Genomic DNA, 16,302 nt, shown 5'->3' on the forward strand with positions numbered 1-16,302 from the left:
CCACTGTAAATGATCTCTAGACACACTTTGTTCTTTTGGCTTTATGTAGATACTTGGGAATTAAACGGGCCAGCAGGCTTTGAAAGCACTGAGCCATCTCCTCAGACCTTTCTTCACAACTTAAGCATTTCTTTTAAATTTTAGTTTTGGTGTGTGTAGACAAGTGTGTAGACAAGTGTGTCATGGCATGCACGTGGATGTTACAGGACAATTTTGGGCTGTTGGTCCTCACCTTCCACCTCATTTTTGAAGGTCTCTCATTCTTGCTCAATAAATTGTCCGTCTCTACCTCCCATCTCACAACTGAGTTGGGATGACAGAATCAGCTTTTACATGGGTGCTAGGGATCCAAAATTGTGCTTGAGCAGCAAATGTTTTATCCACTTGAGATATTTCCTCAGCCCCTAGTGTTCACCCCCTGCCTTTTCCAAGTAGGGACTTGCTCTTGCTGACCTGGAATTCACTATGTAGTCTCAAGGTGGCCTCAAACTCAAAATAATCCTTCTACCTCAGCCTTCCAAATGCTTTTTAAAAAATTAAATTAATTTGAGCCAGTTGCGGTGGTACACACCTTTAATCCCAGCACTCAGGAGGCAGAGGTAGGAGAATTGCCATGAGTTGGAGACCACCCTGAGCTACAGTGGGACCTTACCTCAAAAAACCAAGAATCAATAATTTATCATTTGAGACAAGTGGTGCGTGTGAGAACTTGAGCTTGGCTCACCTTTGTGCATCTGGCTCATGTAGGATCTGGAGAGTAGAACATGGATCCATAGGCTTTACAGGCAAGCACTGTAACTGCTAAGCCATCTCTCCAAATTTATCTTTTGAGATAGGGTCTCTCACTGAACTCAAGAGTCTCTCACTGGGCTAGACCAGCTTGCCAGTAAGCCCTGGAGATCCTCCTGTCCTGCCTCCCCAAGTGCTGGGATTATAAGCATACACTACAATTTCTGACAATTTATTTACAAGGTTGTTGGGGATCCAAATAAAGTTCTTCATGCTTGCATGGCTACATTTTACCCAAGCCATCTCTCCAGTCCATTTTCTTTGGACCTAAAATGGTATTCCTCAAAAGCTTGTCTTTCTCATTCCTAAATACAAACATCTCCAGCTATCCTAGAGCTTGAAAGATGGTACTGAAATTTCAAATTAAAAGCTCATCCACAGCAGAATCCAACAAGACAAGTTCAGTATCAGATAAGAATTCTTTTATTGCAACCCCCCAAATAAGACTGGGTCCTTACCGGTGTATCTCTGGGCTTTTCTTATTTTTAGCTGCTTCCTGTTCAGTTCCTCTCTTTAGGTATTTAGTAAATCGTTCATGTAAAGTCATTCCAGAGGATCCAAAATGATGCTCTGTTAAGATTCAAAGAAACACATTATATTTACCAAGGACAGAAACTAATCCAACTCTTGAACAAACCTGCAATCACAGAAATGCTACTTAAAAGTAGTCAAACCCACTGCTGGGTGTGGTGGCGCATGCCCCCCTGAGATGACACAGAGAACTCCAGGTCAGCCTGGGCTAGGAGACTCTACCTCAAAAATACCAAAAAGGGGCTGGAGAGATGGCTTAGCGGTTAAGCGCTTGCCTGTGAAGCCTAAGAACCCCGGTTCGAGGCTCGGTTCCCCAGGTCCCACGTTAGCCAGATGCACAAGGGGGCGCACGCGTCTGGAGTTCGTTTGCAGAGGCTGGAAGCCCTGGCGCGCCCATTCTCTCTCTCTCCCTCTATCTGCCTTTCTTTCTGTGTCTGTCGCTCTCAAATAAAAAAAAAAAAAAATTAAAAAAAAAACACCAAAAAGTAGTCAAATGCACACAACAAAAAAAGGAAAGAAATGTGGCTGGTTCGGAAACACAATTCAGAGATGGAAAGGTGGCTTAGCAGTTAAGGCACTTGTTTGCGAAACCTAAGAACTCATGTTCAAATCTCCAGGTCCCACATAAACCAGAGGCATGCACAATGTTACACATGCCCATGAGGGTGTACACATGTCTGGAGTTTGTTTGCAGTGGCTGAAAACCCCTGGTATGCTCATTCTCCCTCTTTCCTCTATCAAATAAATCAAAGAAGAAAAAAAAGGAAACAATTCAGTGTTAGGCTTAGGTTTCTAGTGTGGGTAGAAGAATACAAAAACCAAGAACTTGGTATTCATCTCCCTTTGAGTTACAGGACCAATTCCTGCTTGTCTTTTTTCCCCCTTTATTTGCTAGAGAGTCAGAAAGAAAGAATGGGTGCGCGAGGGCCTCCAACTGCTGCAAATGAACTCCAGTTACCATGTGCCCCCTTGTGCATCTGACTTATGTGGGTCCTGGGGAATTGAACCTGGGTCCTTTGGCCTTGCAGGCAAGTGCCTCAACCACTAAGCCATCACTCCAGACCCCTGCTTGTCTTTAAACTCCAAATAGAAAGAGCCTGTAACTAGCTGGACCTGGTTTTGAATCACTTCTCTTGGGTGTTTCCCAACTTGCCTATCTCCATTTGATCAAGGGATGATAGAATATGGGGGGAAAAAATTCACACCATAAAGTCTACAGGAGACTGCTAGACAGGAAAAGAAAGGAATGGAGAAGCCACTTTCAGCCAGGCGCCTTTAACCCCAGCATTTGGGAGGCTGAGGTAGGAGGATTACCGTGATTTTAAGGGCAGCCTGAGACTACATAGTGAATTCCAGGTCAACCTGCACTAGATTGAGACACTACCTCAAAAAAAAAAAAAGAAAGCCACTTTCCACATCTCATGTTGAGGATTTTTACCTCTCATGATTACGAACTTACAGCACTTCAAAACATCCGTGTCTGTAACAAAAACATGCAAGTTTCTCCCTGAAGGATGTTCCTTTAAGCTAGCCCATAGCTTCAAAGGCCCTTTGGATAAAATAAAAGGACCCTTAAAAGTTCCCTCATAGACCTAGTCAACCTGTTTATTAGAGTAAGCAACATGTAGAAATGGTCTGAACTCACCTTTAACATGATGAACAATGGTCACTATATGCTGGGCAAACAATTCTGAGGGACTTCGCTGAGACTGAGCTGACTGTATGTGCTGGAAAATTGAACGAAACTCCTGTTCCTTTTTGTTGCTATGGACTAGATCTCGACAAAGCTTTCGTTCCTGAGCCAATAAACCACTGGGTCTGAAAAAGAAAAACAGGACAACCCAAGTCTAACAAGAGAAAGTCAGAACCATCATAAAGCTGTATTAATTGCTGCTTCAAACAGATTTTTTTCTTAGTTTTGCCTTTTTTTTTTTTTTTAAATTCATGTAGGGGGAGCACACCAGGGCCTCTTGCCATTGCAAATGAATGCCCATACTGTTTTACATGGGTAGCTGGGAACTAAACTCAGGCCAGAAAGCTTTGCAAGTACCTTTAACTGCTGAGCCATTCTGGTTTTTTGTTGTTGTTTTAGACATGATTTTGTTACATAATTCAGGCTAGCCTTTATTTTTTTTTTCTTTCTGGTATTTTGAGGTAGGGTCTCACTCTAGCCTAGGCTGACCTGGAACTCACTCTGTAGCTCCAGGAAGGCCTTGAACTCATGGTAATCCTCCTACCTCTGCCTCCAGAGTGCTGGAGTGTGTACCACCCAACTGTTGAGTTTTTGATTTTCCTGTCTCAGCCTCTTGAATGCTGGAACTACAAGCATGGACCAGCCTTTGGGGGAGGGGGTTTAAAGGACAAGTGTTGAGGATCATCACATCCAGGATCTTGTGCATATTAGGTAGGACATCTAATACTGAGCCCAAAGTAGCTATCTCTCTCTCTGAGTCCCCAGAGAGTTTTCAATTTGGCTACAAAGTTCCTTCCAATCTTTATCTACTGAAGTTCCACATGTCAACACACATTAAGGAAAGGTGAGTCCAATAAAATCCCACTCTTCTCTATCATCACTGAGAATCTTCAAGTGAGGTGAAGCATTAAGCCTCAGTGATGGGGGGTTTGGCAGAGCAAACAGGATGCTTTATAATCTTCCAGCTTGGCAGACAAGGCCATTTGGTGAGGGAGCATAAAGAAGAGTGCAACATAGATAGAATGCTGCTCAAGAGGAATTCTAACTGGTGAGCCAGGTAACACCAAGTCAAAAGCAGCCCATGCGCTCTTGAAGTTGGGGAAGGAAGGGAAGCTGCCTCCTTCAAATCTAAAACTTCTGTTATTTACTAGTGGGGGCAAATATACATTCTGGTGACCCAAATAAAATGAAGACATGAATCCTGAATGCGTCTCACATAAAAGAACCAGGACATGGGGCAAGCTTGAGTGATGATGGAGAGCAACAAAGCAGATCATGGAGCCCAGAAACCAAGAAAGGCTGAAAAGACACTTCTCTATCCCAGAAATGCTTGCTATGAACACGTAACAACCACTTAGTGACACATCCTCTCCTCTCCTCTCCAGTGATAGGTGGGCACAAAATTAGCAGCACTGACATGCGGGCAGGTGGATCGCAAGGGAACACAGAAGTCTGTCTTCTGAAGAAGGGGGTGAGGAGACAGCATTTAGGCCACTAGAGCCCGGAGGATGGACAAGGAGCACTTCTCACCGTGCAAGGTCTTCATCGAAAGAGTCCATCCGGACATTGACCTGAGCCTCTCGTGTAATGGAAAAGGATGACTTCCCAGAAGAAAAATCTCCTTTGGCTCCCAGCTTCTCACGGCTTTCAGAGGTCTTCCTCAGGGGAGGTGATGAACTTTTCTCTTGGACCGCCTTGTATGCAGTCACTCGGAAATTCTTCTCTGGCACAAATCCCCTGTGCCCACCTTCAGTCCTCTTGCTTCCTCCACGCTCTTCCTTTTTGGATCTCTCTGTGAAAGGTTCCTCCTCTAACTCCTCTGCTTTCCTCTGCTTTTCCTTCCCTGCATATACCAGGCCCTCCCACTTGCTTGACTTCTCATCTTCCTGGTTTTTGCTTGCACCAGCCATGACTTTGGACATAAATTTGGGCTCATCATCAAACTCGGATTCCTTCCTTCCCTTACTTTTGTCTTTATCTTGGTCATCCATATCATCTTTGTGGAAGTCAGCCATCTTCTTCTCAAAGTCATCACGGAGCTTGTATCTTTTGGGTGACTGGCTGCCTCGAAAGGGTTTCTCAGTGTCAGTCTTGGAAGCAAATGGATCAGATTTCATTTTTGCATCTGCATCAGAGAAGCTCCCTTTCTCTTTCACTTTCTCCTTATCAGTGTTTGTTTGTTTCAACTCCTTATCTTTCCCATTCTCTGTCTTCTGTTCTTCCAGATACCTAGTTATAAAGACACAAGAGAGACACACAAGAGGCCTCTTGAGCAACCAGCTCTATAACAGCACCTGTTCCTGCTTTTTGGTTTTTGACTCTGAGCAAGCTCCTTGCAGATTCCAGTCCTCCAGAGAGAGGACTTTCTACTTGGTTACCTTCTAATGTATCCTGAGAAAACAGTCCTTCACATCACAGATACACAAATGACACTTAAAGAGTCTGTGGAGCAGTGTCTTATAAAAACAACAAAAAGAGAAAGCAGCAAAATTACTAGGATACTGGGGATAAAAAAAAAAAAAAAGTCTACTTACCTGTAATGTGATCTAAGAGAAAGGAACTAAAGTCTTACCCAACTTTCAGTCATTTAAAATCTGCTTTCAGCAAAGTTAACATAGAATTCAACCTTGGACTGTTTTGGTTTTAAGGCAACTCATTTGAAAACACAAGTCTCAAAGAGAGACTTCAAATTTGCTTCAAGTCACCTAGATCTATATATGAAATAAACTGTGAACACAAAAATCAAATAAATACTTGTTAATGGGGAAAATGTGGTGGTAACAAGAATCATTCTTCTCCTTCTGGAAAAGCAGACATCAGGTTCATCTTTTCTAAGTTCACAGTCCTAGCAAGGAACAAAGCAACAGCATTTGTATTTCTCAACCCATCTGTACAACTCATGGACAAAACTGAGTAGAGTTAGAACAGCAATAACCTGACAAAGAACAAAGAGACTAAGGAAGAGAATATGCTAGTAAGAGGAAAGAAGCAAAAGAAAAACCATGATCTCACAGCAGCTTCCCTACAACCTCTCTAACATCCCAATCCATCCAATCTCATGAACAAAGATTCACATTCAAGACTACGGACATGGATCACAGATAGTGTTTGCCTAGCATGAACAAAGCCATGACTCTGACTCCCATCACCACATAAGCTGGGTATAATGGCACATGTCTACAATCCCAGCATTAGGAAGAGGGAGGAAGATCAGAAGATGAAGGGCATCCTTAGCTATACAGCAAGTTTGAAACCAGCCTGGGCTACTAAGACCTCTTCTCAAAAGGAAAAAGTCATATTCAAACTCACTGCGCTTCCCCCCCACCCCAGTAGGAAGATAAGACACTACCATATCCTCTGTAACTTGCAGCCTGGTTAGCCTTCTTACAGTGACACACACCCACATTGTGGTTTTAAAACATGGCCTTCATGGAAAGCCTTGTATTTTCCCACTCTGACCAGCCTCCTCAAGCACAGGGTGTGGCTTTTCACCAAGTTGGATTGATGCACATCGAATATAGCAGACAGTTGTTTCTAGAGGTCTAATAGCTCCAATGGCCATTCATGTTGATTAAGATCATGACTTTTGGGGGGTAGCTGACACACAAATCTCTTATTGGTCTTTGGTTTACATTGGTAGAATCCAAGGCAAATTTTTAAATATGAAATCATTGTAGAATATATTTCTGAAGAAATCTTATGCTGCAATACAAATTCAGGAAGGCAGGAAAACTAGAGTTTCATTAAAGGTTTCCTTGAATGGTGCTTTTAATGTCTGCTAATAAAAGCTAAGGAAATGGGGGTTATCTTATTTACCACTAATCAGAGCTGTTATTCAGATCACATTATAATAAGCTACCCGCTAGTGTGATAAACACAAAGGGACAGGGGAAATAGGATACTTGCCTCTTTGCATACGCTGCTCCTCCTGAAGCAGCACTCTCCTCCTTCTGAGATGAGCCATAAGTGGAGCCAGTGGCTGGGGGACTCTTACCCACAGGGCTCTTTTTGGATGGACTCAAAGACCCAGAGCCATGTTCGAACTGACCTTGGTGTGTCCCAGATTGATATCCAGCACTACTTGACAGAGTTGAGCCCATCTGGGATGTGCTAGAAAGCGGAGGACTAGGTTTTGGCACTGGGCTAGGACGAGGTGACCGACGCCTCACCACCACAGACTGGAGGGGGCTTTTGAGAGCTGGGCTTCGCTCCCGGGGACTCAGATCAGAAACTGAGGCCCGCGATGCAGAACCGGTGCTGTAAGTGGTGGCTTCTGGCCATGGCTTCGAGCTCTCAGACCCTTTTGTATCTTGAGAGTTGCCTCCAGAGAATGTCTGCTCCTTCGCCTCGTCTCCCTGGTTATCACCAGCAGCCTGAGATGGACGGCTATCCTTGGAAGAGGACTTTTTATCTTTTGCAGACTTACGCTTAGAAGATTCAACTCGGCTGTGATTGGAGGATGAACGAGAGGATGAGGAGCGCCTTGACCTGTCAGAAGATGACTTATCAGAGTTCCTAGAATGGCTCCTGGACCTTGGTGAAGGGGACCTTCTCTTTGGGGACCTGGATCGGGAACGGCCTCGACGAGGACTGTATGCTTGCCGGTAGTTTTGCCAATTGGAGCGGTAATTTCCATAGCCTCCTCGATTGTACTGGCCCCATGGATAAAAGCCTCGGTTGCGCCCACGAAAATAATAGGGCCTCCTATAGCCTCTGTTGTGACCTCGAAAATCTCGATTTTGATACACTCTGGGGTGGTTCCTTTCTCTATTATGAGCTGGAGAGTATGATCTGGAACGAGACCTAGAACTGCAGAGGAAGGGAAAAGAAATATTGGCATTTTTTTATATAGTAATTCCTACTTTTATGTAGCATTCATTTTTCAGTTTTGTTTTCAAAAAGTACAAATATTAAAAATACCAAAAATTTCTTAATGTTGTAAACTAAACGAAGACCACTTTACCATAACTGCTTTACAGTTTCACAGGTACAGACAGGGGAAAGGTCCCTGGGCCACACTGAAAGGGAGAATGAACTGGGAGCTCTGGTCCGCAAGGCAAGTAACTACCCAAGTCCCCTGGCTGTTTAAGGTCACGATACTCCATTCTACTAACCTCTTTCTCTCTGTATAGGGTGAATTCTTTAGAACCCACTAAAATCAGAATTGTGAAAGCACAATTACAACAGGTCAACACCACCAAAGAACATGTGAAGAACGCAGCTGCTAAAAATTTAAAAGAAACCACCAGGCTTGGTGGCACATGCCTTTAATACCTGCACTCAGGAGGCTAAGGAAGGAGGACTGCTTTGAGTTCAAGGTCAGCCTGGGACTACAGAGTGAGTTGTAAGTGAGACCCTACTTACAGAAAAAAAAATTAATTTTTCCAAAATCACATCATCAAAGCATACCAACTAGAGACTAAAAATTGTCTACTTAGGAAGTTGAATTTTTGTGGCTGAGTTGGATGACCTTACTGATGTGCCACAAGAGGGCACTTAATGTCCATAAGACACCCAACTACAGGTTAGGAAGACAAAAGTAAAAAAGCCACATACCTATCTGCAGCCTACATATCTTCCAACTCAATTTAAAGCTAATATAATGTAACAATAAGGAACTCTAAGACAGTAAAGGCTCACTTCCAGAACTATGAAGACTCAACAGCAGCCTCACCTTGTCTACACTACATGCTCCTGAGTAACCAGGGTTTGTCCACAGCCAAGAACCTTGTTTCCATCAAAAAGCCAAACACAGGTGCAAGGTGGTGCATACATCTGAAACTTGCTTACAGTGACAAGAGGCCCTGGCACACCCACTCATATTCTCTTTCGCTCTGCTTGCAAATAATTAATAAAATATTATTTTTGAGGTAGGGTTTTGCTCTAGCCCAGGCTGGCTTGGACTTCACTGTGTAGTCTCAGGTGGCCAAGAACTCAATATTGATCCTCCTACCTCTGCCTCCTGAGTGCTGGGATTAAAGGTGTGCACCACACCTGGCAGGTGTTTGGCTTTTTAAAATATATTTTATCTGGATGTTAGAGCATGCCTTTAATTCCAGCACTCAGGAGGCAGAGATAGGAGGATAGAGTTCCAGGACAGCCTGAGACTACAGAGTGAAATCCAGGTCAACATGGGCTAGAGTGAGAATCTAAAACCTTGAAAATAAATAAACTCCTTCACGGACAGTAAATACACTCAAAATATATTATGTGCATGTATAAAACCGTTACAATGAAATTCATTATTTTGTACAATTAATGTATGCTAATTAAAAAAAGCCTAAGAAGGCTGAAAGATGGCTCAGCAGTTAAGGTGCTTGCCAGAAAGCCCAAAGGACCCAGGTTTGATTCCTCAGTACCCACATAAAGCCAGATAGATGCACAAGGTGGCACTTATATCCGGAGTTCATTTACAGTGGCTAGAACCTCTGGCACACCAGTTTCCTTCCTTCCTATCCATCCATCTGCCTGCCCCTGCCTCTCCCCTCAAATAAAATTTAAAAAATACTTTTTACCAAAAAAAAAAAAAAAAATTCAGCCAGGTGTTATGGCACACACCAGTAACCCCAGCACTTGGGAGACAGAGGCAGGAGAATCACCATGAGTTCAAGGCCACCCTGAGACTACACAGTAAATTCCAGGTCAGCTGGGCCACAGTGAGACCCTACCTTGAAAAACAAAAAACAACAGCAAAAAGACGAAGTAGGAGAACCATTGTGAGTTCAAGGCCAGTTTGGAGCTATACAGTGAGTTCCAGGTCAGCCTGGGCTACAGTAAGACTCTACCTCAATAAATAAATAAATAAGTTTATGTGGTAGCTTATACCTTACATACCAGTATTCAGGAGGCTGAGGTATAAAAGACCACCATGAGTTTTTGAGGCCAGCCTGGGCTACAGAGTTGAAAAGAGGTTTCCAGCACTGAAAAGATGCTAGGGATGTAGCTAGTTCCCTGGTGTAACACTTGCGTAGCACAAACTTAACTCTCAAAGAGGGGCAGCACTCACTTAAAATGCATGGCCGCGAAATCAATGTAGCCGGGTGTGGTGGTGCACGCCTTTAATTCCAGCCCTCAAAAGGTAGGAGGATCCCCTTGAGTTCAAAGCCACCTTGAGAGTACATAGTGAATTCCAAGCTAGCCTGGGCTATAGTGAGACCCTACCTCAAAAAATCAAAAAAAAAAAAAAAAAAAAAAACAACTTGGGGCTGGAGAGATGGCTTAGCAGTTACTCGTTTGCCTGCAATGCCAAAGGATCCCAGTTCAACTCTCCAGGGCCCACGTAAGCCAGATACACAAGGTGGTACATGCGTCTGAAGTTCATTTTGCAATGGCTGGAGGCCCCCTGGTATGTTCGTTCTCTCTTTCTCCCTCTCTCTCAAATAAATAAATAAAAATAAAGTTTAAAAAAATGCATGGCTGCTCATGCTGGTTAACAAAGCCAAGACCTTATACATACTGGGCAAGCATTCACCACTAGGCTACTGTCACTCTTTTTACCAAATGTGCTGGGTTCTTTTTTATTCCCGAGATAGGATTTCACTCTAGTCCAGGCTGACCTGGAAATCACTTCATAGTCCCAGACTGGCCTCCAACTCACAGTGATCCTCCTACCTCTGCCTACTGAGTACTGGGATTAAAAGTGTGTACCACCACGCCTGGCTCAAAACAGCATTAATCTAAAAATAAAATGGGCCAGGCGTAGTGGTACATGCCTTTAATCCCAGCACTCGGGAGGCAGAGGTAGGAGGATTGCCTTGAGTTCGAGGCCACCCTGAGACTCCATAGTGAATTTCCAGGTCAGCCTGGGCTACAGTGCGACCCTACCTCGAAAAACCAAAAATAAAATAAAATAAAATGGGATTGGTTTTCCAGCATTCAATACTTTCTGTTTTCAGGTTTATCTACACCATCACGCAGAACTAGCAAAGATGCATCCTACTGCTTGTCTGTTAGTGGTTGCTTCTGAAATACAATTATAGGGCTGGGGAGATGGCTTGGCAGTTAAGGCACTTGCCTGCAAAGCCAAAGGGCCCAGATTCAGTTCCCCAGTCCACATAAAGCCAGATACACAGATGCACAAAGTAGTGTGTGAGTCTGGAGTTCCTTTGTAGCGGCTAGAAGACCTGACACACCCATTTTTCTCTCTCTCAAATAAATAAAAATATTTTAAAATAAATAAATACAATTATAAAAATAAATACTTACCTTCCACACATTCGGAAACAGTAACAACATAAGAAAAGAAGGGAGAGGCAGATGCTATGATAGTGATTATGACTCGATTAAATGGCTATGCTTGAAGGAGGTGATCCACCACCAGCACTAAGGAGGCTTTAATCCTTACAGCTACTGCAGCTTCTGATACCAGTTACTAATGAGGGAGGGCCCTGTGGCACCCTGCATCCAAACCCAGTCACTGCACAGATGCAGGAACCCGAGGCTCTGTAGATTGCAAATGAAGTTATTTACGGAGTCAGTGAAAAGGATACAGTCTGTGAAATACAAGGAAATAATCAACTTTCTCCAATTCTGTAGAACTCAGCAGTTAGTTAATTTAAAGGCATGATTCTCAAACTCTCAGGATAGATACTTTCCTTGTAGGAGAGGGAAAACAGAGGAAGAAGAAGAAGAAAAAAACATGAAACAGATAAGCCAGAAATAAAAACTGATCATTCAGTGGCAAACTTATCTGTTTCTTAAAAACAGAGCAGTCAAACTAGAGTCAAGTACACATAAAAAGCATGTTTTCAAGTGGAAAAATTCTTACAGGATACCAGCTGTCCAGGTATAAGACAGCACATAATGTAGCTCTAGACCTACCCAGCACACTGCCTGTTCAAGACACCAAATCTATAATGACTAAGAAAAAATATCAACAATAATCCCACTTGTCACAAATACTTCAGATTTACTTGGTATCATTCAATCTGGTCTGTGTCAATTAAATTGTTACTCAGTTTTGGCTATCTAATCATTTGGACCAATTATTTAGCTTGCATGTACTAGATTAAGCTTTGAAATGTTATCTTTCAAAACAAAGTAAAAAAATTGAGGTTTAAGCCACCTAATTCAAAAGACTGGGTGCAAGGCAAGGGTACATGAAGAGTTTGCCCCATCCCATTACCGTTGACATCAATCGGCCCCCACCGAAGTAGGGTCTGCTTGCTCCAGGCCCAAGCTGACCTGTAATTCACTGTGTAGTTTCAGGCTGGCTTCAACCTTACAGGATCCTCCTTGTACCTTGGCTTTCCTAGTGCTGGGACTAAAGGTGTGAGCCACCAGTCCTGGCTTGACATCAATTTTCTGAGGTAACCATATATTTGGTATTTCTCCCTTAGTATTTATGCAGACCTACTTTTTGTTAAATCTCTGGTCTGAAATTAATATTGAGGATGGCTTCTTACACAATGAAGTATTATCTTGTTTTTGTTGGGAGAGGAATAAAAATTAGCAAGCATGCATTTAGCATGTCTTTAAAATCACTGGAGTGCTATAGAGCCAGCAATAAAGCTTTGTTGATTTTTAAGTTTTAACTTTATTGTAACAAATTATTCTCAGAAAAAGGGTCCTATATATTCATCTAAAATAAGCAGCAAAGGTTCCAACTGGATAAACTGATAAATTGTCACCTTGACAAAGAGAAAGAAACTACACAAGATCTCTCTTGGGTATTTATACCAATCTCTTAAACTCACATAAAGAAATATGTACATATTAAAAGGTTGTTTTAGCCGGGTGTGGTGGCTCACGCCTTTAATCCCAGCACTCGGGAGGCAGAGGTAGGATTGCCATGAGTTCAAAGCCACCCTGAGATGACAGAGTTAATTCCAGGTCAGCCTGGACCAGAGTGAGACCCTACCTCGAAAAAACAACAACAACAAAAAAAAAAAAAGGTTGTTTTATCCAACCAAAGAAAAAAATTTCAAGCACCAGATATGGTAGCCCATGCCTATAATACCAACATTCAGGAGGCAAAGACAGGAGATAGGGACTAGCCTAGGCTATACACAGCAAGATCCTGCCTCAAAGGAAAATAAAAGAAAAATAACAACAACAACAAAAAAAAAAACCCAAAAACCAGCTTTTACAGCCGATCATGGTAACACATGTCTTTAGTACCAGCACTTGGGGGGGGCAGAGTTCGAAGGATTGCCGTGAATTCAAGGCCATTCTGAGAATACATAGTGAATTCCAGGCCAGCCTGGATTAGAGCAAAACCCTACCTCAAAAAAAAAACAAACAAACATGCTTTTAATGAATGAGAAACCTGAATTCCAATACTGGAGACATAGCTCAAGCAGTTAAAGGGACTTGTTGCTTTCAAAGTGTGACAACCTGGGTTCAATCCTCAGTATCCATGTAAAACTACACACATAAAGTGGCATCTGGAACTCATCTGCAGTGGCAAGAGGCCCTGGAGTGCCCATATATACTCTCTCTCTTTCCAGTTAAATAAATAAAACTATGCTTTTATTTTACTTTTCTAAAGTTTAATTTATAAGAGGGGTTGCAAACAGTGAGAGAGAAAATGGGCACTCCAGGGCCTCCAGCCACATGTGCCACCTTGTACATCTGACTCACGTTGTGCTGGGGAATGGAACCTGGGCTCTTAGGCTTCACAGGCTAGTGCTGTAACAGCTAAGCCATCCCTCCAGCCATAAAAATATTCTTAAAAATAAAAGACATAACCAGGTAAGGTGGTACATGCCTTTAATGCTAGCACTTGGGAGGCGGAGGCAGAGGTAGAGAGGATCACTGTGAGTTTGAGGCCACCCTGAAACTACATAGTGAATTCCAGGTCAGCCTGAGCTACAGAGAAACCCTACCTCGAAAAACAAAAAGAAAATGAGAAAAAAAAAAAAAAAAAGGAAAAGCATAGTTGAAATAGTGATATCTAAAAAAGTGTGAAAATCGAATCGTGATAGACTCAAGAAATCATTTTCACATTAATAAAAATGATAAAATGATGGTATTTAAAAAATTGATTTTAGATAATCTTAAGATACATTTTATTAAGATGTATATATTGTTAGCCAGGCATGGCAGTGCACACCTTTAGTCCCAGCACTTAGAAGACAAAGAGGTAAGATAGTCACCATGAGTTTGAGGCTACCCTGAAACTACATAGTGAATTCCAGGTCAGCCTGAGCTAGAGAGAGAAAATACCTCAAAAAAAAAAAAAAAAAAAAAGTGATGTATTGTTCAGTAGATGTAACTTATTATTGTGAATGGTACATTAGGGATATACAAATGTACCCTGGTTAATTTTTACACATTGTCACACTATTGTTCATATTAGTGGTTTCTTAGCAGAGTTTAGTATTCCTTAGTTGTCCTTTTTCTGCTGCTGATGCAAACAAACTTGGTCTAAGCCTTCAAAAAACACTTCAGCAAAAAAACCAGGTGTAGATTTCAAGCAAGCAACTCAGATACAATTTTTTTTTTAAATGAATGAGAAATATATGATAGTAGAGAACAGCAATTAAGCAAACAGCCTGGCAATCAGAGCTAACTCAAGATTTGAGTCTAAAAAGGCATGAAATACCTTATTAGCCTAGCCCTGTCTCAAGTCCATTTTACCAAACATTTGACAGTCACAGAAAGTTTGACATAAGTGCCTTCAAAAGCCATATGAACACAATCACCTCAATATAAAAATTATGCCCTTACCTCAGCCTTCGCTTTCTTGAACGAGAGACAGATCGGCTCCGGGATCGAGACTTCGAAAATGAACGAGAGCGAGATCTAGAAGCAGATCTTGAACGAGAAGAGCGAGATCCAGACTTGGATTTGTTTGTTTTTGACATCTTTGAAGAGGGTCAGTTTTCAATTATACCTAATGGAAGAAAATATATTCAAACAAACATTTGAGTTCCTTTGATAATTTAGAACTTCTCTAACATACAGAGCACCTGGTATGCCTGTTCTCCTTTCTCTCCTCTCTCAAATATTTAAAAAGTAAAGTAGGTCTTTTTTGTTATTCGCAAGCAGAGATTAGGGGAAGAGAGAGAATAGGTATGCCAGTACCTCTTGCCACTGCAAATGAACTGCAGAAGCATGTACCACTTTGTGCATTTATCTGGCTTTTGAACCCAGGCCATCAGGCTTTGCAAGCATCTTTAACTGCTGACCCATCTCTCCAGCCCTAAAGTAGGTCCTAATCTCAGGCCCCCCCCCCAAAATTGTATTAAATCCAGGTGTGGGAGGGCAAACCTTTGATCCCAGCAATCAGGAGGCAGAGGTAAGAGGACTGTTGTGAGTTCCAGGCCAGCCTTGGGATCACAGAGTATGCTCCAGATCAGGCTGGGCTAGAGTGAGGCTCTGCCTGGAAAAAAAAAAAAAAAATCTGTGATCCTAGCCCTCAGGAGGTGAAGGTACAATGATCAGTTCAAGGTCATCCTCAGCAACATGAATTTCAAGGGTAGCCTGAGTTACAAGACTCTGTTCAAAACAAGAATATCTTAGAAGCTGGGTGTGGTGGCAAACACCTTTAATCCCAGTACCTGGGAGGCAGAGGTAGGAGGATCACCATGAGAGGCCACTCTCCTGAGACTACACAATGAATTCCAGGTCAGCCTGAGCTAGAGTGACACCCTACTTCAGGAGAAAAGAAAAAAAAAAAAAAAAAAAAAAAACTTGGTGAGCTGGAGAGATGACTCAGTAGCTCCAGTGTTTTCCTACAAAGTCTTAAAGATGGAGTTCAATTCCCCCAGTACCCACATAAAGCCAAATGCAATGGTGCATGCATCTGGAATGCATCTGTAGTGGTTGGAGGCCCAGGTATACCCATTCTCTCTCTGTTTACAAATAAACAAACACACAGTGTTTTTCAAGATAGGAGTCTCACTGTAGCCCAGGATGACATGGAATTCACTATGTAGTCTCAGGATGGCCTTGCATGGCAATCCTCCTACATCCGTCTCCCCAAATCCTGGGATTAAAGGCATGCTCCACCACACCCAGCCCCATTTTGATTTCTGAGTAGAAAAAAAGATTTCCTCCATTCTATTTGATTTCTTGACATGCCTGGTCCCAGAACACCTTTCCAGATTAGACAACATTTGATCTATTAACCCTAGCTAACAAGAGGTCTAAGGAAAAAAAAAAAAAAGTAACATTTTAGGACAGGAAGACCAGGAGGCTACAGAATTAACCATTTAGAAACTGTTTCTGATTTGTTTATTATCTTTGCTATTTTTAAGGCAGTGTTTCCTTATTATTCTCGTTCTCTCTGTCACATAAACCGGGATACTTGGAAACCAATCCCTCAAATATTAATACAATCCAGG

The 16,302-nt window shown here is 42.3% G+C and overlaps 1 protein-coding gene across 1 annotated transcript in view; it reads right to left on the bottom strand.

Moving 5' to 3' along the window:
• Positions 1–16,302, bottom strand: part of Thrap3 (thyroid hormone receptor associated protein 3) — a 45,986-nt gene that overhangs the window by 9,601 nt on the left and 20,083 nt on the right. Inside the window, exons 3-7 of the mRNA XM_045149002.1 lie at positions 14,684–14,849; positions 6,920–7,822; positions 4,544–5,242; positions 2,966–3,138; positions 1,248–1,359 (exon numbers count right to left, since the gene is read on the bottom strand). Of these exons, the coding sequence (XP_045004937.1) occupies positions 1,248–1,359; positions 2,966–3,138; positions 4,544–5,242; positions 6,920–7,822; positions 14,684–14,820 (2,024 nt within the window). The 5' untranslated portion in view covers positions 14,821–14,849. The remainder of the gene's footprint in view (positions 1–1,247; positions 1,360–2,965; positions 3,139–4,543; positions 5,243–6,919; positions 7,823–14,683; positions 14,850–16,302) is intronic.

The sequence above is a fragment of the Jaculus jaculus genome, chromosome 5, assembly GCF_020740685.1.
Source record: "Jaculus jaculus isolate mJacJac1 chromosome 5, mJacJac1.mat.Y.cur, whole genome shotgun sequence".
Classification (NCBI taxonomy): Eukaryota; Metazoa; Chordata; class Mammalia; order Rodentia; family Dipodidae; genus Jaculus; species Jaculus jaculus.